Source organism: Rhinolophus sinicus, chromosome 3, assembly GCF_057876585.1.
Source record: "Rhinolophus sinicus isolate RSI-liver-muscle chromosome 3, RSI-T2T, whole genome shotgun sequence".
NCBI classification, from domain to species: Eukaryota; Metazoa; Chordata; class Mammalia; order Chiroptera; family Rhinolophidae; genus Rhinolophus; species Rhinolophus sinicus.
Window position 1 is genome coordinate 121,693,815 of NC_142503.1, and position 26,065 is coordinate 121,719,879.

The 26,065-nt window shown below is 34.0% G+C and overlaps 1 protein-coding gene across 4 annotated transcripts in view; it reads left to right on the forward strand.

Annotated features, from left to right (window-relative positions):
• The window catches only part of STRN3 (striatin 3), a 92,959-nt gene that overhangs the window by 33,934 nt on the left and 32,960 nt on the right, over positions 1–26,065 (forward strand). For all 4 annotated transcript variants that reach the window (XM_019754514.3, XM_019754512.3, XM_074328122.2 and 1 more), the window contains exons 2-7: positions 5,000–5,103; positions 5,492–5,565; positions 9,419–9,500; positions 11,745–11,918; positions 18,385–18,514; positions 24,270–24,411. In XM_019754514.3, coding sequence (XP_019610073.1) covers positions 5,000–5,103; positions 5,492–5,565; positions 9,419–9,500; positions 11,745–11,918; positions 18,385–18,514; positions 24,270–24,411 — 706 coding nt within the window. The remainder of the gene's footprint in view (positions 1–4,999; positions 5,104–5,491; positions 5,566–9,418; positions 9,501–11,744; positions 11,919–18,384; positions 18,515–24,269; positions 24,412–26,065) is intronic.

The window sequence follows — 26,065 nt, forward strand, 5'->3', positions numbered from 1 at the left end:
AATAGGTATCAAGTTAATTTTTTAGCTTGTCATGTCACAATCACATGCTGATTGCTGAGTAAAATCAAGTGATTAAATAAAATATGGTCCCAGTGAGTACCTTTGCCTACATTAAAAGGGAGAAAAGTTTTCATAAAACTCAATGATAAGATTTGTTTCTCCAAATTAACTGAGATTGGATATGGAAACAAATTTATAAAAGTTCATTTTTGCCTGTACCGTATATTTGTAGTAATGAATTTCAAGTTAATTATCTATTCATTTTTATACTCTTGAAGTCAAATAATTAGAAACATTAAAATTACGTAAGTTTGGCAAATAAAAAAATGAAAATTTATGGTTCCTAAAGTCTTTCCTTTATTGAAGTTACTACACATTTCATTGTAGAACTTTTTTCTCCTCTTAACTACTGGACCTAGATCCTTTGACCCTATCTTCACAATAAAAATACACTTCTTAAATAAAAATAAAAATATACTTTTAAATCCTTAAGAATGAGACTAATTTTTAAAATATTTTTAAATTGTGAAATACAGTTTATATACAGAAAACATAATCACACAGTTTAATCAGCTGTTATAAAGAGAACAGCCATGATACCATTCTTGGAGAGGTCAAGAAATAGAGTATTGCCTTTTCTTTGCTCTAAGTATTTCATTGTACTAATAGTCCACAATTTATCTATTTTCTAATTATGGGCATTTAGATTGTTTGCAGTCTTTGCCTGTTATTAAAAAAAGGGAATTTTTTTATATGTCTCTTAGTATGTACATACATACAGTGCATTTCTTTTGGGTAAATGTCTAGGGATTTTTTGGTTTAATGTATTTATGTCTCCAATTTGAATAGATACAGACAGAGACTATACCAGTTTATGGTCCCATAAGTTGTTTATAAGAATATCTGTTGATTCACATCTTCCTTTACAAATAATTGAGAAATTTTTATCCAGTCTGGTATTGTGTTATTTTATTGTATTTTTAATTTGTATTTCTCTGACTGCAAATTGAGGTTGTAGACCTACTATTGAGGTTGAGAACTGATTCATATCTTGATTGGTAATTTCGGTATCTTGTGATCTGGTAGTGTTAATTCTTTTTACAATATTTCTATCAGACTGTTTTTTTGTTTTATTTAATTAAGTGGTATGTCATTTTGGGGAGCACATAGGAATGATATATTATGTTTATGAGTGCATTCTCAGCTATATGTTTTAAAATATCTCCTTCCATCTGTTTTGCCTTTTTAGAAAAACTTTATTTTTTTAATACTTTTTAAATGTGCTAAAAAGCAGTTACCATCTTAACCATGTTTAGATGTACAGTGAGTGGTGTTAAATACGTTCACATTGTTGGAAACAAATCTCCAGAACTTTGTTTATCTGACAATTCTGAAACATTAAACCCATTAAAACAACAATTCTTCGCCCCACCTCTCCAGTAACCACCATTCTACTTTGACTGCTTTAGATACCTCAGAAAAGTGGAATTCTGCAGTATTTATCTTTTTGTGACTGCTTCATTTGATATGGCATAGTGTTCATGTAGCATGTGACAGGATTTCCGTGCCTTTTAAGGCTGAATTATTGATATATTCCTTTGTATGTATATACCACATTTTGTTTATCCATTCATTTATTGATGGACACTTGAGTGCTTCCACCTCTTGGTTATTGTGAAAAGAGGTGCTATCACACTGGCAGTTTGGAATTATGTTAACTGCCTTGTACAATTTGTGTGAAAATTGGTGTTTCTCCATAGTGAGTCTACTTTTCCATTTAGGTTAATTTTTTATATCACAGTTAAAGTTTTAAAATTTCTGTGCAGAGATCGTGCACATCTTTATTGGTTTATCCTTAGGTACTTTTTTTTAAAAGAGTTTATTGGGGAAGGGGAACAGGACTTTATTGGGGAACAGTGTGTACTTCCAGGCCTTTTTTCCAAGTCAAGTTGTTGTCCTTTCAGTCTTAGTTGTGGAGGGCGCAGCTCTGTTCCAGGTCCACTTGCCGTTGCTAGTTGCAGGGGGCGCAACCCACCATCCCTTGCGGGAGTCCAACCGGCAACCTTGTGGTTGAGAGGACACGCTCCAACCAACTGACCAACTGAGCCATCCGGGAGCTCAGCGGCAGCTCAGCTCAAGGTGCCGTGTTCAATTTTAGTTGCAGGGGCGCTGCCCACCATCCCTTGTGGGAGTCGAGGAATTGAACTGGCAACCTTGTGGTTGACAGCCCACTGGCCCATGTGGGAATCGAACTGGCAGCCTTCGGCATTAGAAGAACAGAGCTCTAACCGCCTGAGCCACCAGGCCATCCCTTTCTGGTTACTTTTTAAAGTGATTATTTGCAGAGATGATAAATACTATTGGTGCATTATGTAACCTGTAAAAGTGGTTGAAAAGTCCATTGTCAGTGATCCTTACAAAATGCCAAATCTGTTAAATTGGACTTTGTTACCACTATCAGACTTAATTTTTACCTTTTCTGACAAACTGTCTGTCTAGATACTTGGTGATACGAGGTCAAAAGGTCAGTACCAGTAGTTACTAATCTGTCATCTGCTTTTTACTGCCCTCTCCAGGTGTTTTTGGTTAGACTATGTCTTTTTAAAAGTTTTGTTTTGATGAATTCTCACCTTTACCTGGTCCTGTGTCTTTGTGAATTATCTCCCTTCAGCTTCTGTTCAGAAGTTGTTTTGGGATTTTGGGTTTAGGGCATGCAGTGTGTGTATGTGTGTGTTGTGTTTATTTGTTTAATTAACTGCATTCTGTAAGTATGGATGGTTTTTAATATGAAAATGCCAAAGAAAAGCGGAAATTAATTCTCACTACAGTGTAAGATTCTAATAGGCAGCATTACCATTCTGTAGTCTTTTATTTGTATTCCCTTAGAGGACATTATAACTTTCACTTAGTTTGTAATGCCTTTCTCAATAAGAAAATCACCAACTACTGCTTCTTAAGAAGCAGAGTAAAATGAGCTTCTTTCATCTTTTTCCATGGCTAATTGTAGAATGCTTACAAGATCTGGAAATTGGAGTCATATTAATGGTTCTGTAGTATGTGATTTACATTTTTTTTCTTAAACCAGCCAGTACAGGATTTCTGGTCAAGATAGCAGAGTAGAATATTGTATGTCAACTGTAATTGAAAATTTTTAAAAAATATTTTTAAAAAAAGCCAATACAGGTAAAAACCTCAGTCAGAGTTGCTTTATGCTCTGTAATGAAATTGACCTGTTTTGCCTTTGCCTCAAAACTTAAGAGAGTCATAAATGCTACTTTTCTTTTTAGGATCTTAGACTGTTGGGTTCTAAATCTACCATTTCTCCAAGACCTTTTATTTTGAAACTTGCATTTAAAAGTCTTATGTAGCTATCTATAATTTAAGTGTTATGGAGTTGTATATGATTTTTTTAAATGAGTAATAGAGAAGAACTCGTTTTGATGCCAGTAGACATTTATTTGTGTTTTTATTAATTAACTTCAGTTAGCTGGTCTGCTGGCTGGTGTATTTCTGTTATGCAAATGAACACATCTAAATTGAATTGATTAAATCATCCAGCTGAATTCATTTGTTCTAATTCCATGTTCACTGAAATTTTTTAAAATGAAAAAAATCATAAATTAGCTTACTTTCTCGTAATGAACACCTATGAGTCATCTCAGCAAGACCATTTTCTCCCATGTGAATGTTCGTTTTGTAAATGGCTGCATAATGGAAATGTCCCCATACAGATGCTAGCCTCTTTAAACATTACTCTTTAGTGTGGAGTGGATGGAAGATACTGACATGTTGAGAAGGGCCAGAAAAAGATGGAGAATTGCCTCTCTCAGTAAATAAGGCAATTAAAAAGAAAAGAAAATCCTTACAGAAAACTGACAACAGAAAGTACTGAGGTCATTAATCATATATTGTGGCTTAATTTGAAACTACAGTAGTCACACCCATCCCCTAACCCCCTTCTTGGTTTCACTTTCTGTGTTTCCTTTACCTGTGATCAACCTTGGTCTGAAATACTAAATGGAAAATGTCAGAAATAAACAATTTATAAGTTTTAAATTGCACGCCATTCTGAGTAGTGTGATGAAATCTCGAGCCGTTCCACTTCAAACTAGCCATTTCATTTGAAACCTATGTGAAACTGGGTGATAGCTAGGGTAACCACACTGTACGTGATACCCACCCATTAGTCACTTAATAGCTGTGTCATTTTATGAGAGAGAGAGACCCAATTCATATAACTCTTATTACATTGTTATAATTGTTCTATGCCTGTTTTATCGATTAAAGTTTATCATGGGTGTGTATGTATAGGATAAAACATAGCGTATGCATATATATATAGGGTTTGGTACCATCTGCGGTTTCAGGCATCTACTGGGGGTTTTTGGAACGTATCCCCTTGAATTAGTGGGGGACTGCTGTATTTGCAATACTCTGGTATTGTTTCAAGAATTACAGTTTAGATTGGGGTGGGTAGAATGGAAACTATCATAAATTTTAAAGTTTCTCATGAAAGAAAGGCTTTTGAGGCAGTATTACTGTTTTTTGAAACATCTTATTTTGGGAAAAATATTTATCTACTTGAGAATATAATCTTTTTTAGTATCTTGTGACTTACATGTTAGGAATTAGAAACTGTTTTTTGAAACATCTTATTTTGGGAAAAATATTTATCTACTTGAGAATATAATCTTTTTTAGTATCTTGTGACTTACATGTTAGGAATTAGATACAATTTTAGGTATAAAATTTTCCTTCAAGATTATGTAAAATTATTATTGGTAATCTTTAGGATTATAAACAAGTAGCTAATTTGTAGTTATTTTTATTTTTAACGTGATTGTGTATATAATACAAAGTTTGGTCAACTACTTCTATGAATTTTAAGTCTTGCTGTCATGAATAAAAGTGCAGAAGTCTACCTTTATTGTTTTCCTTTTCTCAAGTCCCTATGTATAGTTAAAAAAAATGAAAATAAATGGACCATTTATATTTTTAGGCTCGAATAGCATTTTTGCAAGGAGAAAGAAAAGGTCAAGAAAACTTGAAGAAGGATTTAGTAAGAAGAATAAAGATGTTAGAGTATGCATTAAAACAAGAAAGGTATGTGTGTCTCATTTTATTATATGAATAAAATAAATTAAAACATTCTCTTTTATATCATTGTACAGTGTATTTGAAAGCTATTTGAAAGTTACAAAACCATGCCCAAAATATAAGAGGATATTTTGATACAATTCTTATGTGAGAAAAGGATGAGATTAAAGTTTTAAATTGAAATAGCATCTTTTGTTATAGAATCTAAGTTTTGGAATATAGTTGGGTAATTTACCTTTTTGAGTGGTACATTTTTTTCATCCAAGTTCCTTTGCAAGTTTAAAGAAACAGATGTTCATATCATGTTTTATTTGTTATGTTTCTCCAATAACATAATTACTTAGCTGTATGGAAAAAGAAAAAAATTTTCAACAATTTTTTATTAAATTTTCAGGGCAAAATATCACAAATTAAAATATGGCACAGAACTGAACCAAGGTGATTTGAAAATGCCAACCTTTGAATCAGGTAAACTCCATTCTTCTGTTCCTCTGTGGCCCCCTCCCGCAATTCAAGAAAAATTGGTTTAAGCTTATTTTTACTTAACAGACATGTTCTCTTTCCCCCCATTTTGCTTTGATAGCATTGGTCAGTCTGATGGTTGACTGTTGTACTACTGTTTATAATTTTGGAGAAAATAATTAATGAATAAAAGTTAGTAAGTAGTTCATCTACATCTCAGTCCTGAAGTTATTTGTTCTATTTTCTTTGTGTTGAAACCTATGTCAAACTGCAGATGCATTTTTGGTAGTAATTAGACGGGAAGGTAATGAAGTAATAAAGAACACTTACTCCACCAGCAGGCAATTCTTATTCCATCCTATATAAGCTTAATTTTTTAATTAAAAACTTATTTTTATCTGGAGAAGCTGTGATTAACTCAATTTAGTTCCAAAGAAATTAGAAATTTGATTGAATTTGGAAAATGCAGTGACAGCCAAATAATGATCCGAGAAGGAAAAAATGACATCCAGTTGGCCTTGCTCTTTTCTATACAGATAGTGAATTGGAGAGTACCATCTGATGAACAGTTATGCGGGGAAGAGAGGGCTGGATAGAGAAAAGAGCTAACAGTTTAATGTTAAGGTTAGCGTTCCATATGATTATAGTTTGAGTATTCCAAAAGTCTAATAAGTAAGTGTTTGGATTTATATTATACAATATTTGGAAATATTAGCAATTTCTCAGTTATATTTAAAACCTATTTATATACACACTGATGGTACAAATTGAATTCTATGCAGTTATTGGATGCTAATAAAAGATGTCTTTATTTATATATACAATTATTCTTTTTCCTCTATGGTTGTTTACATATCTAAAAAGTCAAACCGTATATGGTAGGGACAATAAAACTAACGTGGATTTTTTTAGTTGGGTATTATAGTAAATTTAAAAAATTCAGTTAATTTATTTTTAGTTTGATATAAAGTACTTAGAACTAGGCAGAAACACTCCATACATACGTACAACCTGCAGTTGATTTATTTTGGGGTCTGCTCCACTTTCTAAGATGGCTAGAATATTCAAGCAGTCACTTTCTAGGGCTCAAGTGCTGACCATCAGCTTGGTCTGTGTAGTATGAGGAGGGAGGCTAGTGGTAGGCTCGTTGTTCTTGGAGCCACAGTCAGAACTGGCCAGCTGGTCTCGCTGCTAGAGTTTGTAGAAAGCAAAATCATTAGCAGGTAAACCTCTCCTGTCCACAACTGAAGTCAGGTAAAAATAAACTGGTCCTAAACTTGTTTTAAACTTAACTATTACAACTTCTTAAAGTTGAGGAATAAAATGACATCAAGTATTTGATTTATAAGAGACAGTAATAACAAAGTAGATTGTTTTTACAGAGGTATAAAAACATATTAAGGATGTTTACTGGGGAAGAAAACAAAGGGATGGGCAAAAATACACCATACCAACAGAGGTGGATAAAATCATTACATCAAAGTATAGAGACAAACATTAAATGAATCAATATTGCCTTTTATATGCCTAAAATAAATCAAAATGTAAAAAAGAGAAGATATGCAAAATATTGATTTGGTAAAAGAAGAAGATAGGCATGTTTTTATTCCTGTCTCAATAATCCCAATATATATAAAGTAAACCTAACCCTATAAAAGGTGTTATATCCAAATATGTAAAGATCTCCTTTTCCCCTACGTTTGAGAGAAAAACATCTGTAACAGTAGAAAAATGGGCAAAAGACTTGAAAAGGCACCCCATAAAATGGATACCCAAATGGCCAATAAGCGTTATGAAATGATACCCAATTTTAAGTTATTGAGGAAATACAACTTAAAAACACAGTGCAGTATATAGTTAGACACCTACCAGAATGGCTACCATGTAAAAGAAAAAAAGTCAGGTGTGGAGGAGGATGTGAACAATCAGAACTTGTAGATCTACTGGTGTTGGGATTGTAAATTGATAGAACTGCTCTGGAAAAGACTTGTCTGTGGTATTCCTAAAGGGAACGTGGCATGCCCTGTGACCCAGTAATTCCTTTCCCAGGTATTCCACTCCTTAAAATGCTTAATGTGTTCATCATAAGGCTTGTATAAGAATGTTCACGGTATTATTATTTTTAATAGTAAAAAACTAGAAACAACTTGAATGTCCTTCAGCCTTTGAATGGATATATTGTGATATTAGCATAATAGAATGCTGTCTAGCAGCAAAAGTGAACAAACCAAAAATAAACCTGATAACATGGATGCGTCACATAAAACTAAAAATTGATATAAATGATTTAATGTTATCAAATTTAAAAATTTCGTTTTTAGAATTCAGGATAGTATGCCCTTCTGGGAGTATCAAGTGACTGGAAAAGGGCACAAAGAAAGTTTTTGGGATGCTGGTAATGTTTTGTTTCTTCATCTAGGTACTGATAGGTGTATTAAATTGAGCTGTAGCTTATGGTGTACTTTAAGGATATTCTTAGCATCATTATTTATAACAGTGAATAACGGAAACTAATTTCAACATTAGGGAACTGGTTAAATTAAATAGGTAAATATATCTTCTGTGGAATATGATGCAATCGTTTTATGTGATGTTAATCTATATTTATTGCCACAGAGAGAATGTTCAAGACACATTGTCAAAAGCAGCTTATAGTGCAGTATACACGTTGGCCCATTTTTTTTTTGTAATGGGGAGAAGCTTATGTATGTATTTTCAGATGGGAAATACGGAATGATAAACTTTTAAATACTAACTTTTGGTGATAAGATTTTGGGCAGTTGTATTTCTTTTTTTTTAAATGTTTTTTTTCTCCACTGATTATGTTATACGTGATTAAAAAATAAAATGTTATAAATAGAAAAAAGTATAAATAGAAAAATAAGGAGACTATTAGAATGAAATAAACATTTCTAGAAATTATAGAAATTCCTACGTTGAGGGGAAGAATGAGAAGATATTAATAATAGGATTGTTAAGGTTGGAGAAGTAATACCTGCAGAGAATATTTGAATTACTACCAATAAATATTTGTTGATGTGACTCTGAAGAGTCTTGGAGCTTAACAACTATGAGCCATTCTAGGTTCTCAGCATTCAGATGTGTGAGGGCTGGTCTTTAATGCCCTTTCTGCTTTATCTTTGTTTTTATAATAGGAATTTATGGGAAAATTGTTCTATAACTTCATTAGTGCCAATAAATTTAAATTTCACTCTAGGGACATTTATTGAGAACTCATCTGAAATTATACTATTTATTAAATCCTTTTTTGGTACATCTACTTTGTTACCTAAGAATAAAAAGTGACATTTTACTTACAGTAAAAAATGGGTTTAACTTTTAGATCTAAAAAATGAAATTGACTATATAAAGTCTTGTGATGTAGACTTAGAGTCTACTGATACCGACTCAAAATTAAGTTGTTCACTAGTTTTATAGAACTAATTTCTTAGTAATGTTGATTTTAAATCACTCATGGGAATGTTAAACAGCTTTTTAATTTCAAAAGCATTCAACTCAGTAGAATTCTGGTAGTTAAAAAAATAATTTTAATATTTTATTTCAAGGCCTGGGCTTTTGATTTTTGAATCCATGGTAGTTATAGTTAATGTACACTTGGCTTTTCCCAATTTTAAAACAGAGAGGGTCCTAAGTGTTGGAGTTATTGGGATAAACATACTTAAAATAAGTTGCTCACAGTAAATACTCAATAAAAATTAATTTGCTTCTGTTCTTTATAAAATATCTAGGTTTATTTTTGCGGGAATTTATCCCTTAGAACTTTGGCAATATTTTCAGTAGTTGAAATAATGTATATGAAACTTTCTTGTTTTTTTGTTTGTTTTTTGTTACTTTTTAGAAGAAACCAAAGACATAGAGGCTCCCACAGCGCCTCAGAATAGCCAGTTAACGTGGAAGCAAGGCAGACAGCTGTTAAGACAGTGAGTAATGGTTCATTTTCAGCTTTAAGTATCTAGGTATGAAGTCTTATATTCACTTTGCAAGTGAAAAATTATTTAATGATAGTAGGACAATCTGTATAGTTTTCATATTGCTTTTTATACGCTTTGTTCGATATTTGGATCTTTTTTCCTCTGAACGTTACTTTGAACGTTTCTCAGGATGATAATGTTTTTTTATTTGCTGGGTAGAATGTCATAAAGACAGGATGCCTTGAAGGCCAAAACAAAAACAATATAGAGTTCATACTTGTAGACACTCCCATTCCCATCACTGTACAATTCACATATTTGGTTTTAGTGACAGTGTGACTGGTTTAAAGAAGGAATTCAACTGGCTATATCTAAAACTTTAGAAGTGTCTTGCCAAATCCTACCTTTGAATTTTTGAGGAACTTTTTGATGTTTGAATTCTTTGTTGTATTAGAAGTACTTCTGTCTTGGGGAATCTTATTTATTGTTGTTTATATTTGTTCTTCTCCCTTATGCTTTGAAAACTTTGGTACTTGTATACTCCTAATATCCTGGGTAATTTACATTTATGCAACCTTCAATAATCCAGTGAAGTGTGGTCAGATGCTTGATCTTGTTATTACCTAGAGCTACCCTACCTCTGGAATATTCCATGATCCGATGACAGTCATCTTATATTCCACCTCTCACTCTAGTTCCATGTTTTTGCCTTCTCACTTTAACTTGCTCTTTAGTTGCACAGTATTATTTCTCTCCTAAATGTCTAATCCTATTGCCTGGATTTATATTCTTTCTGTTTTCACCTTTTCTAAGAGTAGTTTTATCTCCATAGTTTGCTTTGTTCATTTCTTACCTTTCTCGTCTGTTTTTCGTTTTGATGTTCCATTGATGCTACTATCACATATTTAAAAGACCTTTTTTGTTCATATTTGATCTTTTGCAAACATTTGGCATTAACTATTCATTCCATTTTGAAACTTTTTTTTACTTTCATGGTCTCGCTATCATTTGCACGCCCCCCCTCCCCTGGCCCCCATTTCTCAAGTATTTCCTTTTAATTTTCCTGTGAGTTCTCTTACTCTTCTAGCCCGTTAGATGTTTGTGTACTCAGGTTTTCTGTTCTTACTTAAGCTTTTTCTCTGGATAACTTCATTTAAATCCATGTCTTCAAATACCACCAAACACTAATGACTCCCAAATCTATCTACCCAGTTAAATCTCTTATGAGCTTTTGACCTTTCTTGGCCTTTCTTTTGACCTTTATCGTGCCTAATAAACGTTTTCACTTTCATAGACATTACATGATTATCTGATAGTTACCCTATAAACCAGATTCTGACTCTTTATTCTTTATTTCATTGAATAGGACTACCATCCAACCATCCAAGCTAGAAACCTGAAAAATTTCCAAAATTCTCTGTGTCTTTTTTTCATTCTACTGCCATGTTTATTAGTGCACTAAATCACTAAGATTATATTTTGCTTATTTTTCTCATGTTTATTTTCCTCTTCTCCAGCTTTAGTTCTTCCTTTGTTGGTGTTCTAATCAGTCTTCCTAGAGTTAGCTTTCACCTAAAAAATCTTTTGTTCTTTTGCCAGCAGTATGTAAGCTCCTTTTTACCATCCTTCCTTAGCCTATGAAATACTTAAGGAAGAATTTTTTAAATTTGTCACACAAAGCCATTCATGACCCATCATCTATATTTATGTCATAATCTGGTCCCTTTGTTCTTTTTCAGTCTCATCCTCGATCTTAGCTTAAGTACTCTGGTGTAGATATACAGAAAGTTTGAAAACCATGAAATTATAGGAACGCCATGAGATCTTAAGTCCTAGAAGGAGAACTAACTTGTCCATCCACCTCTGGCTAATAACCCAGCTTTAAACTTAGCCTGTCATTCTTCTAAGGTTTTGTTCTACTCATTCTTTGCCACTTTCTGGACTTTTAAAAAAATATATATATATCATCAACTCCTAAAGCCTCTTAAGTTTTCAGGGCTTTTTAGGTTTTAGGATAATTTGTCCTTAATTAATATTGACCATACTGTATGCTTTCTTAATTAAAGTTTGGTTTGCAATTGGCGTTGTTCTCTTAAAACTGGAACCAGTCTATAGAGAAGACAGTTATGGAGGCAAAGGAAGAGTATATTTTATAGGATCGTAAATACTAAAATGCTTTGATACAATTTTGAGTTAACAAGTTTGCAGATGTTAACAATATGTGGGGTTTAATATTTTAATTTTTTCTTATAGATATCTTCAGGAAGTAGGTTACACAGATACAATATTAGATGTACGGTCTCAGCGGGTAAGGTCATTACTTGGACTATCCAATTCAGAACCAAATGGATCAGTAGAAACAAAGAATTTAGAACAGATCCTGAATGGAGGTGAATCTCCTAAGCAAAAAGGACAAGAAATCAAAAGGTATGATCTATACTTATAGGTTAACATTGTTTATATAATGGGTTTTATAAATCTCTTAAGCTTCTTGTTACTATTGTTAACAATTTTTAAAGCAGGTAGAGTTCAGATTTAAAAACTCCTCCCCTCCCCTCCAAATAGTACCATGGGCAAATAAATTTTCTATTTAGATGTTTTTAAAATGTATCTTAAATTTTGATGCCTAGAGAATGGCTGTAACTCTGAAAGAGTGCAAAATTAAAATTTGAGGGTGATTTTCATGTAGTTCAGAGCTATTTTAACATCCTGATTTTAAAATTTTTGCTAGAGTATTTTCAATAAATTATAATGCTACTCTATAACCAGGATAGCAATGGTTATTTAGACACTAGTGTGAGAGGAACAAGGCTTTGCATTGTTTGGACTCACTCAGACGCTATCAGATACTCTTTTTTTTTAATTTGATGTCTCTATTGAGGTATAATTCACATACCATAAATTTTAACCATTTAAAGTTTATAGTTTAATGGTCTTTATTAGATTGGTGCAAAAGTCATTGCGGTTTTTGCAGTTATTTTTAACCTTTTAGACTGCAATTACATTTGCACCAACCTAATGGGTTATTCACAGAATTGTTCAGCCATCACCACAATCTAAGTTTTGAAAATTTTTATATTCCTAAAAAGAAACCCCTACTCATTAGCTGCCCCTCCCCATTTTTCCCTACACTCCTCCCACCCCCAACCTTAGGCAACTTGACTTGACTAATCTACTTTCTGTCTCTAGATTTGCCTGTATTGGAAGTGTGACATAAATGATTATTTTGCAAGTGGCTTCTTATTTTAAAGGTTCATCTGTGTTATAGCATATGTCAGTAATTTATTTCTTTTTATTGCCAAATAATATTCTGTACTATAATATATAACATTTTGTTTATCCATTCCTTGTACAGTTGATGGGCATGAGAGTGGTTCCACATTTTGGAATAGTGAGTGCTACTTTGAACATTGGTATACAAGTGTGGACATGTTTTCAGTTCTTTTGGGTATATACTTAGGAGTGGAATTGCTGAGTCATATGGTAACTCTGATTACCTTACTGAGGAATTTCCAAAATCTTTTCCCAAGTGGCTGAATTATTTTATATTCCCACCAGAAATTTGTAAGAGTTTTGATTACTCTACATCCTTGTCAACACTTGTTGTTTGCTGTCTACCAGGTATAATTTTGGTGAATACTGACTTGATAAATGCAAGAAGTAGAGCAGGTGGAACTTCTTTTTTTTAACCATTAGATACTATGCTGAATAAGTTGGAAGGACAAAGAAAAAGAAAAAAGAGGATGGGGGAAAAAATCAAATGAGTTCTTTGAGTTCGTTTAGAACTTAAGAAATTAATAATACGTACAGCTTATAAACTAGCATTATTTCATATCTTAGATACATTTTTTGACATTATGCAATTATTTAAAACATTCTATAACTTTCAAGGTAATATAAGCCTTTGTTTAGGCTCTTTATTCTGAGAAATGAAGTCTCTTGAATAAAAACAACTTGGTATCTAATAGAGCCCCTATTTTCTTTACTTTAGATTTGAAGAAGCATGGAGTGTTTTTGTAGCATAAGAGAAAAGGTGAACAGTGTTATGCATTTTTCACTAAACTTATTAGCTAACCAGGCTGAGTAGTTTATAGGGTTTGTAAATGTTTTAGAGTAATGCAGTTTACTGTACCACATATGAATATGAATTAAAGATTCACAACACTGTGTCTTCTCCTTTGAAAGCTTCTTGCCTTTGCAAGATTAAGACTTTAATGTCTTATTAAATAAGTTTTCCCTCTGTTGTGGTTAAAAAAAAAAGAACATGAGAGCTATCCTCTTGACAGTTTTATTAAGTGTGCAGTACGGTTTTGTTAACTATAAGTGCAATGTTGCAGAGCACATCTCTAGAACTTTTTTATCTTGAAGGACTGGAACTCTATAACCGTTGAATAGCAAGTCCCTATTTCCTCTACCATTCCGCTTTCTGTTTCTATGAGTAACTACTTTCAATACCTCTTTAAGTGGAATCATGCAGTATTTGTCCTTATGTGACTGACTCATTTCACTTGGCATGACATCCTGAAGGTTCATCAGTGTTGTAGTATATGACAAGATTTCCATCTTTTTTATGACTGAATAATATTCTATTGTGTATGTATATACCACATTTTCTTCATCGATTCATTCGACCACAGATGTTTCGATAATAGTTGTTTTTAATCAAGGCTGGTTTCCTTCTTAATGAGTATACTTATATATTCTGAATCTGCACTAATGAATGTGTATATGATTCAGCTATTAGGGCCTTTGAAAATGCCTAGGAAGAAGAAATGATTTAACACAATTGTAGAGATTTCAGCAAAAAGATGTTTATCATATTCTTATTTTTAATAGTAAAAGATTAGAAGCAGTCTTATATTAAACAGTAAAGGAATGATACATCTTAGATCATATTATTAGAGGCAATATGCTTAATGATTTAGAATGAATTCTGAAGACAGACAGACTGGGTTTGAATTCTGACTCACCACTTACTAGCTATGACTTTGGGCAAGGTACTTTACCTTCCTTTGCCTCAGTTCCCTCATTTGCATAATGGTGATGATAGGGTTGATGTGAAGAAGAAATGAATTAATGTATAAAGCATTTAGAACAATGCCAGGCACATAGTGTTAGCTTTTATAGAATATTGTGTATCCAGTTGAAATGTAACCCTACCAAGAGTAATGTTTACTGGACTCTGCTGAGTGAATGTATGCCTTGTTTTTTTTTGTAGGGGAATGTAGTGGGTGCATAGTGCATTCTATCACAAAACTTTCACTTTATGAGGATTCCTTGGGAGAGACAGATCTCTTAGATTTTTTTAACTGGGAAAAGCTGTGTTGCTTCTTAGTCATTGGGCTGATTTGCCTTTGAACCTCCAGTAGTTGTTCCCTTTCTCTTTTTACTCTGTTTACAATCTTGCCAATTTTGTGAGGAGGTACCGTTAGAAAAATGCACTGATTCTTTTAGCCTTTTACGGACCAACCTTACCTTTGGCTTCATTTTATTTTCCCTTCATCTGGATATGTTAATTTTTAAATTCTGTTGATTGCCTTTTTAGAATGAGAGAGGATAGTAAATAAATAGTTGACAGAGAAGAAAATTAGAATACACCGTAGATGGAGACTTCCACTTAAGCATAGTGGATTAAAGGTATATTTTATTTGTGTGCCGTCTGGAACTTCAGCTGAAATGACAAAGACCTTTTAAGATGCATTAGCACAGAAGGACAAAATTGATTACATAGAAAGAATGAGGCTACTGTCCATCAGATAGGGAGAATTTAACAGTTTTGGAAGCTGGGAAGAAAATGGAGGAATGTCAACTGAGTTTAAATCTAAATGTATTCAGGAACAACAGGAAGAAGAAAAGGAAAAACCAATTCAAGTCCCAAAATGTCAGTAAAACTCCAAAGTCTAAGGAATGGGAGGTATCAGGTACATCTGGAGGTAGGCGTAGAGGGGGGGGCTGTCAATAGAGAATTAATTTAAAGTTTATGTAAGAGGTAGTTAGAATCTCAAATACCCTCTTTTATCCTGTGCAGCTGGTTGAATACCCCTACGCTATCTTAAAGAATGGTGGTATATTTTCTGATGAAGTTGAATCAATGATTTCTTAAGAAGTCAAGGAACTGTAGGGCCAGTTACTGTACAGAAAACAGGATTATCTGAAAATCTCCAGCTGAGCAGTGAGCTCCCCTGTTTTCTTCTGCTATTTGGCTTCTAATACGTTGGCAGCTGGTTTTATATCTCTTCAGGCAGGATATTAAAATTGATCACATTAATAGAAGAGACCTAATGAAACTGACAATTGAGATCTGCCAGTGAAATTGTTGTGCCTCTGTCCTATTATGCAAAAGTGATTCTAGCTGCTTGACAAACCTCATTCATGTACACAGAACATCCATTTATCCTTTCAGTGTCTCACACTTAAGGAAAGACTTTACTATTATGAAAAATTAAAAACAAAGAACTGAACAGAAAAGGAACTCAGAAAACAGGAAGCAGAAGACTTTTAAAACTGTAATTAATTTTCTGAGATGGCTGAGAGAAGATAACACATCTATAAAACAAATAGGGTGTTATTTTAAAAGGTTTAGTCAGAGATCAAAAAAGAACTAATAGAAATTAAAAAGTGCGATAGAAATAATTTCCATGTAAAACTTGGAAGATAGGGTTGAAGGACTGTCCCAGGAAAGGGAAAAGAGAAAGTAGAACTGAAAAACGGGGTAAAATCAAAGGTCAGTCCAGGAGAGCCAATATCTGACGAGGAGTTTCAGGAAGAACAGGTAAAATGGTGTTGAAAAGATTTTTAAGGTAGTAATAAAAGAAAGTTTTCTGGAATATATTTACAGAATGTATTTCCAAGGATTTTTTTTTTCAGTTTGAAAGGATTCCCTACAAGTACACTATAAAATTAATTTTAAAAAGATCCGTACAAAGACTATTGTCATGAATTCTAAAAAGAAACAGCATGTTAGCATGCAAGTAAAGTCTCAGACCTTCACAGTTCATCGTTACTTTAATTTTCATTTTCCTAAAGACTGAAGATGTCGAGTATCTGTTTATGCCATCACATGTTTTTTGATACAGTGTCTGTTTGAATAATTTCCCAATTTTTTATTGTTTTATTTGTTATAGTTGAGATTTAAGTGTTCTTTTTATATTCTGGACACAGGTCCTTCATCTAATATGTGACTTGCAAATATTTTCTCTCAATCTGTGGGCTTCTCTTTAAATTCTCTAACAGTGTCTCTCAAAGAGCAAGGTTTTAGTTTGGGAAAGTCTAATTCATCAATTCTATCTTTTATGGATTGTGCTCTGTTTTACGTTTAAAGTCATGCACATGTATTGCTGTGATCAAATACAACTTTTAAAATCTGAAATATGAGTTCTCACTTTAGAGACAAAAGTTTCTATCCAAGGGATAACAGTTCTTAATTTATCAAAGTTCAAAACAAAATTCTTGTATTTTAAATTTACTGCAGCAGATCCTCGAATAACATCATTTCCTTCAGTGTAGTTTCATTATTACATTGATACGATGCTATTTATATCAATTAGCCTTTTGTAAAATTGATTTCATTATACCTCGTTTCCCTCTAAAGTCACAGAACCTATCGTCGAGGTTAAGTGAGGACTTACTGTATTTTTTATTTTTTTTATTGATGTGCCAGTTTGTCATATATTTTCTTTGCCTTTCATTTAATTCCCAAATATTAAGACATACCATAAACGTTGAGCTGAAAAGTGTTTTATTATTGTGGTAGGTTTGTGTTTGTTTTTACTAATTTGCATTTGGTAACACCATATCTTTCTGTATTCAGTTTTTATATAGGTCCTTTTTTTTTCTTTTTAAAAATAGGTCCTTAATGTACTGGAATAGGCAGAGTGGTACTAGGCCTGTTAAAACCCTGTGCCATGTTAAGGTGCTATTAATAGCTTGAATTGTATTATGTCCTTCATTTGGACTAATAGCACCAATCATGGAGGAAGAAAACCCTAAATTTTAGATTATTCTTTTTGTTACCATACACTCTTGGTGTTGATAAGGACATTTGAGGTCATCTAGTTAAACCCCCACAGTTTACAGGTAGGAAAAAAAAAGATGTTTTTTCCTTACCTGTGAAGAAATTGATGCCAAAAGGTTTAAATGACTTGGCCAAATTCAGGCAGCTAGTTAATGGAAGAGCAGAGCCTTTCATTGTGAGAGTCTGTGTTCAGCTGAAAATCCAGTGTTCTGTTGCTACCTTTGTTAGATGTTTAAACAACTGCTCAAACCCCTTTTTTGTACATAAAGGAGGAACTCAGATTATAGTTTTAAAAATTGCTTCATAAGTAGATAAAAATAGATTATCACTATTACCTATTAAATGAGTGGTTCTGAAAGACTTGAAAGTATTTTTTCAGTATATTAAGGATCCCGTTTTCTAGGTAAGAAAATTTGTGAAATGCATTGGAATATTCTACACCTGATTTGATATAACTTGAAATCTGGCAACCTGATAAATTAAACTTTGGTTTTAGTCCTCAAATATTTGGGCCCAGCTGTAAGAGGTTGTAGAGCCTTAAGAAATGCTAAGCTTAAGTTGCTTGCTTATGGTGGCTTTATTTTGAGAGATAATAGCACATTTGGTTTCTACTATAGGATTTTATTTTGATGCAGTGGTTACTTAAAATATTTTGGACAATGTGCATAGGAGAAACTCAGTTAACAAAGAACAGTCACTTTTATTTCAATCAGAGAACATAAATAATCTTTCGACATTCTTTTCTTGGGTACAACATTTAGGCAATACATTATTTGAATCTCTGTACTACTTTCAGGTACTGTGTTAAAATAGGAACCAGAGAGAAATATTAGAAATAATCTCTGGAACATTTGGATTCATCTTTTTCCCCTCTTACAGGCCTTCTGGTGATGTGCTTGAGACATTCAATTTCTTAGAAAATGCTGATGACAGTGATGAAGAAGAGGAAAATGACATGATTGAAGGCATCCCAGAAGGGAAAGACAAACATCGGATGAATAAACACAAAGTACGGACTTGATTTTCTATTCTTACTATCTACAACATATATATTCATGTATATTTCAAATAGAAATCTTTATGAGTCTTAAGTTACATTGCAAGTGATCATTTTTGATTTTACGATGTCGCTTGAAAGTTTTATCTATCAGTTCTTATTAAGTTACCCACATATAGTAGAAATTTTTATTTGCTATATTACTCACTAAATGGCAAGAAAGAGTCCGCTTTTAAAGGACTAGTCCAAAATTGGAGAGACGTCATCAAAATGGCGGCGTGAGGTGAGCCTCTGTAAATCTCCCCTGGAATTTACAACTAATTGAACAACAATAACTCCACAAAGGACTACCTGCACAGCAGATAGGCAAGACGAAGTTGCCCACTACTGAATTCAGCTAAAGGTGGGCAAATCGCGTCTACAGGGGAGGAAGGAAGGGAGAAGTGTGGAGACGGAGCCGCGGGGGCGCAGGACTCAGACCTGGCTCAGTGCTCCGAGCTCGCTGCATCCCGGAACTACTGCAGCTGCGGGAGAGAAGAACTCGGACTGCTAGGGCTCCGTTTATGGCCCACAGGGCTGAGGGGACAGCATATAACACGGCTGAACCCAACGCTCACGGCAGAGACCTCGGAGAAAAGACTGAGGGAAGAAGGCTGAAGACAGCGGTTTAAGCCCTCACTTGCTGAGCAGAGAACGGAAGGAAGCCTTAGGCACTGAGACTAGCCGCCCTCTCCCTACCCTCCCAGAGCTCGCCCCCACCTGCCCGGTGCTAGAAGTGGAACAGTAGCAGTGTCAGATCAAAAGAATAGAATATTTGCTGTTCTGAGAACTGTGGACCGCAGACACAGATTCGCAGCCCAATTAGTTCCGGCAAAGGGGAGGGAGCTGTGGAAACAGGACTGGCTGTGGTGGTGGGCGCTGCCATTGCTCTGGGCCACCTCTCACTACTCACCCTGCCCCTGACCCCACCTATCTGGGTGGATCCCTGCAGGAGTAAACAGAACTGCTGAAACATACGGACTCTGAATCTGGTGCATGAAGAGCTTTGGAACTTCAAAAGCTCTCCGCATACCCACACGGACACTGCGCCCTGTGACCCAGGCTAACTATTAACAGAGGAGAAGCCCGTCTCCCAGGGAATTCCCCCCATTGTGTGAGAAGCTGGAATAGAGCAAAGAAAACATAGCACTACCGTGTGAGAGAGAAAAAAAAAGGCTGCAGTTGGAGAGAAAATAAAACATTCTACCAACAAATACTGGAAAACAAAATACAGACCTCTTTCTATCAACCTGTTGCAGAAGCCACTCCTATAGATGTCTAGGAAGAGAAATAATAACTCAGTAATTGCCATGAATAACGAAGGCAACAAGACAGCTCAGAAAGAAAGTGAAAAGTCTCCAGAAAAGGCACTTAAAGATATGGAAATATGTGACTAAAATGACAGAGAATTCAAGATTGCAGTTCTGAAAAAACTCAACGAGATGCAAGAAAACATAGAAAGGCAGTTTAATGAACTCACACAATCAAAGAACAACATGAGCATTTTACGAAAGACATTGAAAATTTAAAAAAGAACCAAATAGAATTTCTGGAGATTAAGAACTCAATAGAAGAAATTAAGAATTAAATAACCAGCTTAGGTAGTAGAGTTGACCAGATGGAGGAAAGAATCAGTGACATCGAAGATAAAAACCTGGAAATTACAGAGATGGAAGAAGACAGAGACTTGAGACTTAAAAGAAATGAAAGAACTCTACAAGAACTTTCTGACTCCATCAGAAAGAGCAATGTAAGAATAATGGGCATACCAGAAGGAGAAGAAAGAGAGAAGGGGACAGAGAATACATTCAAACAAATTGTTGATGAGAATTTCCCAAACTTATGGACAGAAATGGATCCTCAAATCCAAGAAGCAAATAGAACACCTAATTACCTCAATCCCAATAGGCCTTCTCCAAGGCACATTGTATTGAAGCTGTCTAAAATCAACAACAAAGAAAGAATCCTCAAGGCAGCCAGGGAAAATAAGACGGTAACCTACAAAGGAAAGCCCATTAGATTATCATCAGATTTTTCAGCAGAAACTCTACAAGCCAAGAGGAGTGGAACCAAATATTCAAACTATTGAAAGAGAGAAATTATGAGCCAAGAAGAATATATCCAGCAAAGATATCCTTTAGATATGAAGGAGGAATAGAGACCTTTCCAGACATACAGAAGCTGAGGGAATTTTCTAATACATGACCTGCACTAGAAGAAATACTAAAGGAGGCTATTCGACCACCATCAACAGGGACAATTTGTGGCAACCAAAACATAAAAAGGGGGAGAGTAAAGGCCTGAACCGGAATATGGGAATGGAGAAAGTAAGCGTGCTGAAGAAAATGGAATACTCTAAATATCAAACTTTCCTTTACATAAACTTAAGGGTAACCACTCAAAAAAAATCCAGAACTGAAATATATACTGCAATAAAATAAGAAACAGAGGGAAACATCATACTATACCACCACACAGAAATAATAGACAACAACAAAAAGGCAAAGAAACAATGGAGACACAGCCTTACCAGAAAACTAAAGATAGAATGACAGGAAATCCTCACTATCAATAATCACCCTAAATGTAAATGGACTGAACTCATCAATAAGAAGGCACAGAGTAGCAGATTGGATCCAAAAACTAAACCCAACCATATGCTGTCTCCAAGAGACACATCTAAGCTACAAGGACAAGCATAGACTCAAAGTGAAAGGGTGGAAATTGACACTCCAAGCAAACGGTACCCAGAGAAAATCAGGTGTAGCCATAATTATATCAGATGAAACAGACTTCAGGGTGAAAAAGATAACAAGAGACAAAGATGGACATTTCTTAATGGTAAAGGGGACTATACAATAAGAAGACGTAACAGTCATCAATATTTATGCCCCCAATCAGGGAGCACCGAAATATACCAAGCAACTACTAACAAGACTAAAGGGAGAAATTGACCAACTAGGGGACTTAAATACATCATTGACAGCTATGGAAACTGGACTGCTATCTGTCACCATGTACCAAAATTAATTCAAAATGGATCAAAGACTTAAGCATAAGACCTGACACAATAAACTGCATAGAAGAAAACATAGGTACTAAACTTACGGACCTTGGGTTCAAAGAGCATTTTATGAATTTGACTCCAAAGGCAATGGGAGTAAAAGCTAAAATAAACGGATGGGACTATATGAAACTTAAGAGCTTCTACGCAGCAAAAGAAACCATCGACAAAATAAAGAGGCAACCAACTGAATGGGAGAAGATTTTTGCAAACAGTGCCTCCGATAAGGGGCTAATATCCAAAATATACAAGGAACTCATGAAACTCAACAACGAAAAAACAACTCAATTGAAAAATGGGCAGAGGACCTGAAGAGACATTTCTCGAAAGAGGACATACAAATGGCAAATAGACATGAAACAATGCTCAACATCACTAATCATCAGAGAAATGCAAATAAAAACCACAATGAGATATCACGTCACCCCGGTCAGAATGGCTATCATCAACAAGACAAATAGTAACAAGTGTTGGAGAGGCTGTGGAGAAAAAGGGACCCTCATACACTGTTGGTGGGAGTGCAGACTGGTGCAGCCGTTATGGAAGGCAGTGTGGAGGTTCCTCAGAAAATTACGAATAGAATTACCATATGACCCAGCAATCCCTCTCCTGGGTATCTACCGAAAAAATCTGAAAACATTTATCCATAAAGACACGTGTGCTCCAATGTTCATTGCAGCTTTGTTTACGGTGGCCAAGACAAGGAAACAACCCAAATGTCCTTTGATAGATGAATGGATAAAGAAGTTGTGGTATATATACACAATGGAATACTATTCGGCAGTAAGAAAAGATGATATAGGAACATTTGTGACAACATGGATGGATCTTGAGAATATAATGCTAAGCAAAATAAGTCAGACAGAAAAAGCAGAGAACCATGATTTCACTAATATTTGGTATATAAACCAAAAACAACAAAAGAACAAGACAAACAAATGAGAAACAAAAACTCATAGACATAGACAATAGTTTAGTGGTTGCCAGAGGGTAAGGGGGGCGGGGGGTGGGGGGTGGGAGATGAGGGTAAGGGGGATCGAATATATGGTGATGGAAGGAGAACTGACTCTGGGTGATGAACACACAATGGGATTTATAGATGATATAATACAGAATGGTACAGCTGAAATCTGTGTAATTTTACTAACAATTGTCACCCCAATAAATTAAAAAATAATAGTAATAAAAATGTAAAGGACTAGTCCAGTGGTTTGAACCTTTTTTATTAAAAAAGCAACACCTGTTCCACTCCTGCCACAATTGAGAATCACTGCTGCAGTCTTTTCTTGTACGGTAAATAGGTTATAAATTAACTGAAGCTTCAGTGGGGATTCTCATGGTGGGTGAGGGAGTAAACTGGATTCTAAATGTATCGTATTTTGCTATGTATAATGCGCAGTTTCTTGCCCAAATTTGTGACAGGAAAATAAGGATGCGCATTATACATGGGTAGTACTAATTCTATATCTATATAAATATTTTTAATTCTTTTACTTATGCCTATGAGTAAAAAGTGTAACTCTAGAAATCAATAACAATATCTGTATGCAAAATAATACCCTGGAATATGATAATCGGTTTTGTTGAACTTACAATGAACTTGTAATGACAAGGAGTTCTTACCAGTACAGAAAATTTTTTGTCTCTGTTCTTGTGTCTTGTAATTATTTGTTACATAAAAATTTCTTGTACCATAATATGTTAAAAAATAAATGCTAAAATTCCTTTATAATACAAAAAACAAGTACCTAAATGTAAACAAATGAAAATTTGAATTAAAAACTAAAACAAAAGATTTTTTTTTTCCCCTGAAAATTTGGGCCAAAATCGTGGGTGCGCATTATACACGGGAGTGCATTATACACAATGCAGTTTGTGACAACATTCTCGTTCTTTGGTAAGGATTAATAATTTACTTTTGCTCATAACCTAAAGAACGGGTTTATCTGTTTTAGTGGTGATGTGTATTAGCTACAGAAGCAAAACTAGATTAGGTGATCCATTTATGAATTGTCATAGTAGTGTACAGCATTTCAAGTAAAAAACGTGGATAGGTTCAGTTGTGGTTCTTTGAGATGTTACAGTAATGTGGGGAAATGCCAGTGTTCCTCTAAAGCTTCTAATTTATAGCAGCGGTTTTTACTGTTTATGCCACATTTCATATGTATAAAATACTCAGTATGTGTAACATGGGTGAATAGACATTTCCTCCTTTTTTTATTTGTTCTGGGATGTAAAGCACTATCATAATTACCACACCTATTGACTTACATTAGTTAATATACTTATTAGCTGTTACATATCACTGAGTTATGGACTACATATGCAGTGAGATCAACTCAGCACAACACATCAGAGTGTGAGTGAGTGAATGGGTCTTTAAAAGGATAACTGTGAAATATTTAAAGAAGTTAATTATTCTTGGTGATCAGCATTTTAAAATCATCACTTGCATCACATATTACAGTGGTCTTCACACGACACTGTCGAAAACCATTTATCTAAGGTACAATTTGGGATTGGTTAACTACATGAAAATCTAAAATTTTGTACCTAAGTGATTTAAAAATGGGAGTGCAAGTGTAAAGACAATAGTATGAAAACATAAAGGACCCCTTTAAAATTTATGATTAAAGTAATTCTTGGCTTATGTTCCCTTTACAGATAGGTAATGAAGGTTTAGCTGCTGACCTAACTGATGATCCTGATACTGAAGAAGCACTGAAAGAATTTGATTTTTTAGTGACTGCTGAAGATGGTGAGGGAGCTGGAGAAGCACGGAGTTCAGGGGACGGCACAGAATGGGGTAAGGTGATAAAGAATTACGGGGGTGGGAGAACTAGCCCTTAAAGATGTATTATTATTATTAAATATTATATGTGGAAATGTGTGTCTCTGAATGTACAGTGGCAGTGAAACAGAGCAAGAGGAGGTGGTATTGACTAATTCTAGGGTATTTTGCATCGATTTATTTACATTCAGTGACTAAACTGTTTTGTATATGGCTTGATTTTTGAAATTTTTCTTGATTTAAAGTTGAAACATTTAGTCAGTTTAGAAATTTAATTCCTTTTCTCTTAGCAGATTAAAAATAGGCATGTATACAGTTTTTCAACTTCCCATTATTTAATTTGGTAATGAATCTAGGTTTCAAGAAGCATTAACTGTTTTGGTATGCTTGTACGGTATTTATTATCTGACTTATTGCTAGGAAGCAATAAAGCTACTAAACCTGAATTGTAGCTCTATATTGAACAAGATTTAGTGAAGGTTATTAACCTTTATTATATATAATATTCACAGTTCAAATGTTAGGGCCTAGCCTTTGGAAGTGATATGTAATGGTAATAATAATCCAGTCATAACTAAAAGGGATAAAAACCCTGTTCAGTTTATACAGGTTTAAAAACCTCATTAGAAAGTAAAATAAAAATGTAAAAAATACTTTAAAATAGTAGTTGAGGTCCAGTATGTTATTCCTATTAAATGTTCAATCAATCTTTTAATATCAGCATGTTATCTGGTAGGTAGAATTCAAATTGTGTTTATAGAGCTTTATTAGAGAAGGTTTCTAAGTGCCTTAGCATATTTCACATGAATACCATCGTTGCTTACCTGCAGTTACTAGCAAAAGGCATTATCATTATCTTTCTTTCTCTCTCTCTCTCTTTCTTTCTTTCTTAGTTTCAGGTTTATCACTGGATTTTTAAACATTGCTTTGGTGATGGAAAGCACACTTGGTTTTTTTAAATGCCTCAATTTTGTATCGAAACTGAATGTTGCTAATAGAGATAAAACCTTATACATAATATATTTATTGGCTGTCCTGATATAAATCAAATACCTAAAAGATCTGAATTTTGTTATCAGCTTTTTCATTGTTTATAATTCTCAAGCATTATTTTCAGACCTTCATTTCTCACCTAACTGGAAAGAGAAGAGGCACATTAATTAAAAATGTGAAAACAACTCCACAATAACTTTCTAGACTCTGAATATACATTTTTATACTTATTTGAAAATGGCTGTATTCTAGAAGTTTACTCTTCTTAAATATTAGTCTTGCTCAGGGGAAACAATATAAGTATCTAAGTTTTCTTTTAGCTTCTCTGTGCAACCCATTCAGTGTTGGAAATACCTTAATTTTTAACAGTAATTTCTAAACTACTATTTATGTTCTTCTGGATTATTTTATAATTATATAAAGATATTTACATTGTATATATATATATAATTATTTTTCAATTCATGTATGTTATAGGAGGTTTAGAACCTACAACTACGTGTAAAGAAGAAAATTAAAAATCACCTATTATGCTACTATGTAGAGAAAACCATGATTAACATTTATATATAAATATGTGTATATTTATTTAACAAAGGATTTTGCTGTGTGCTGATTTATTGCCTACACTTTTCACTTAACATATTGTTCTTCTGAAACATCATTTTTTTAATAG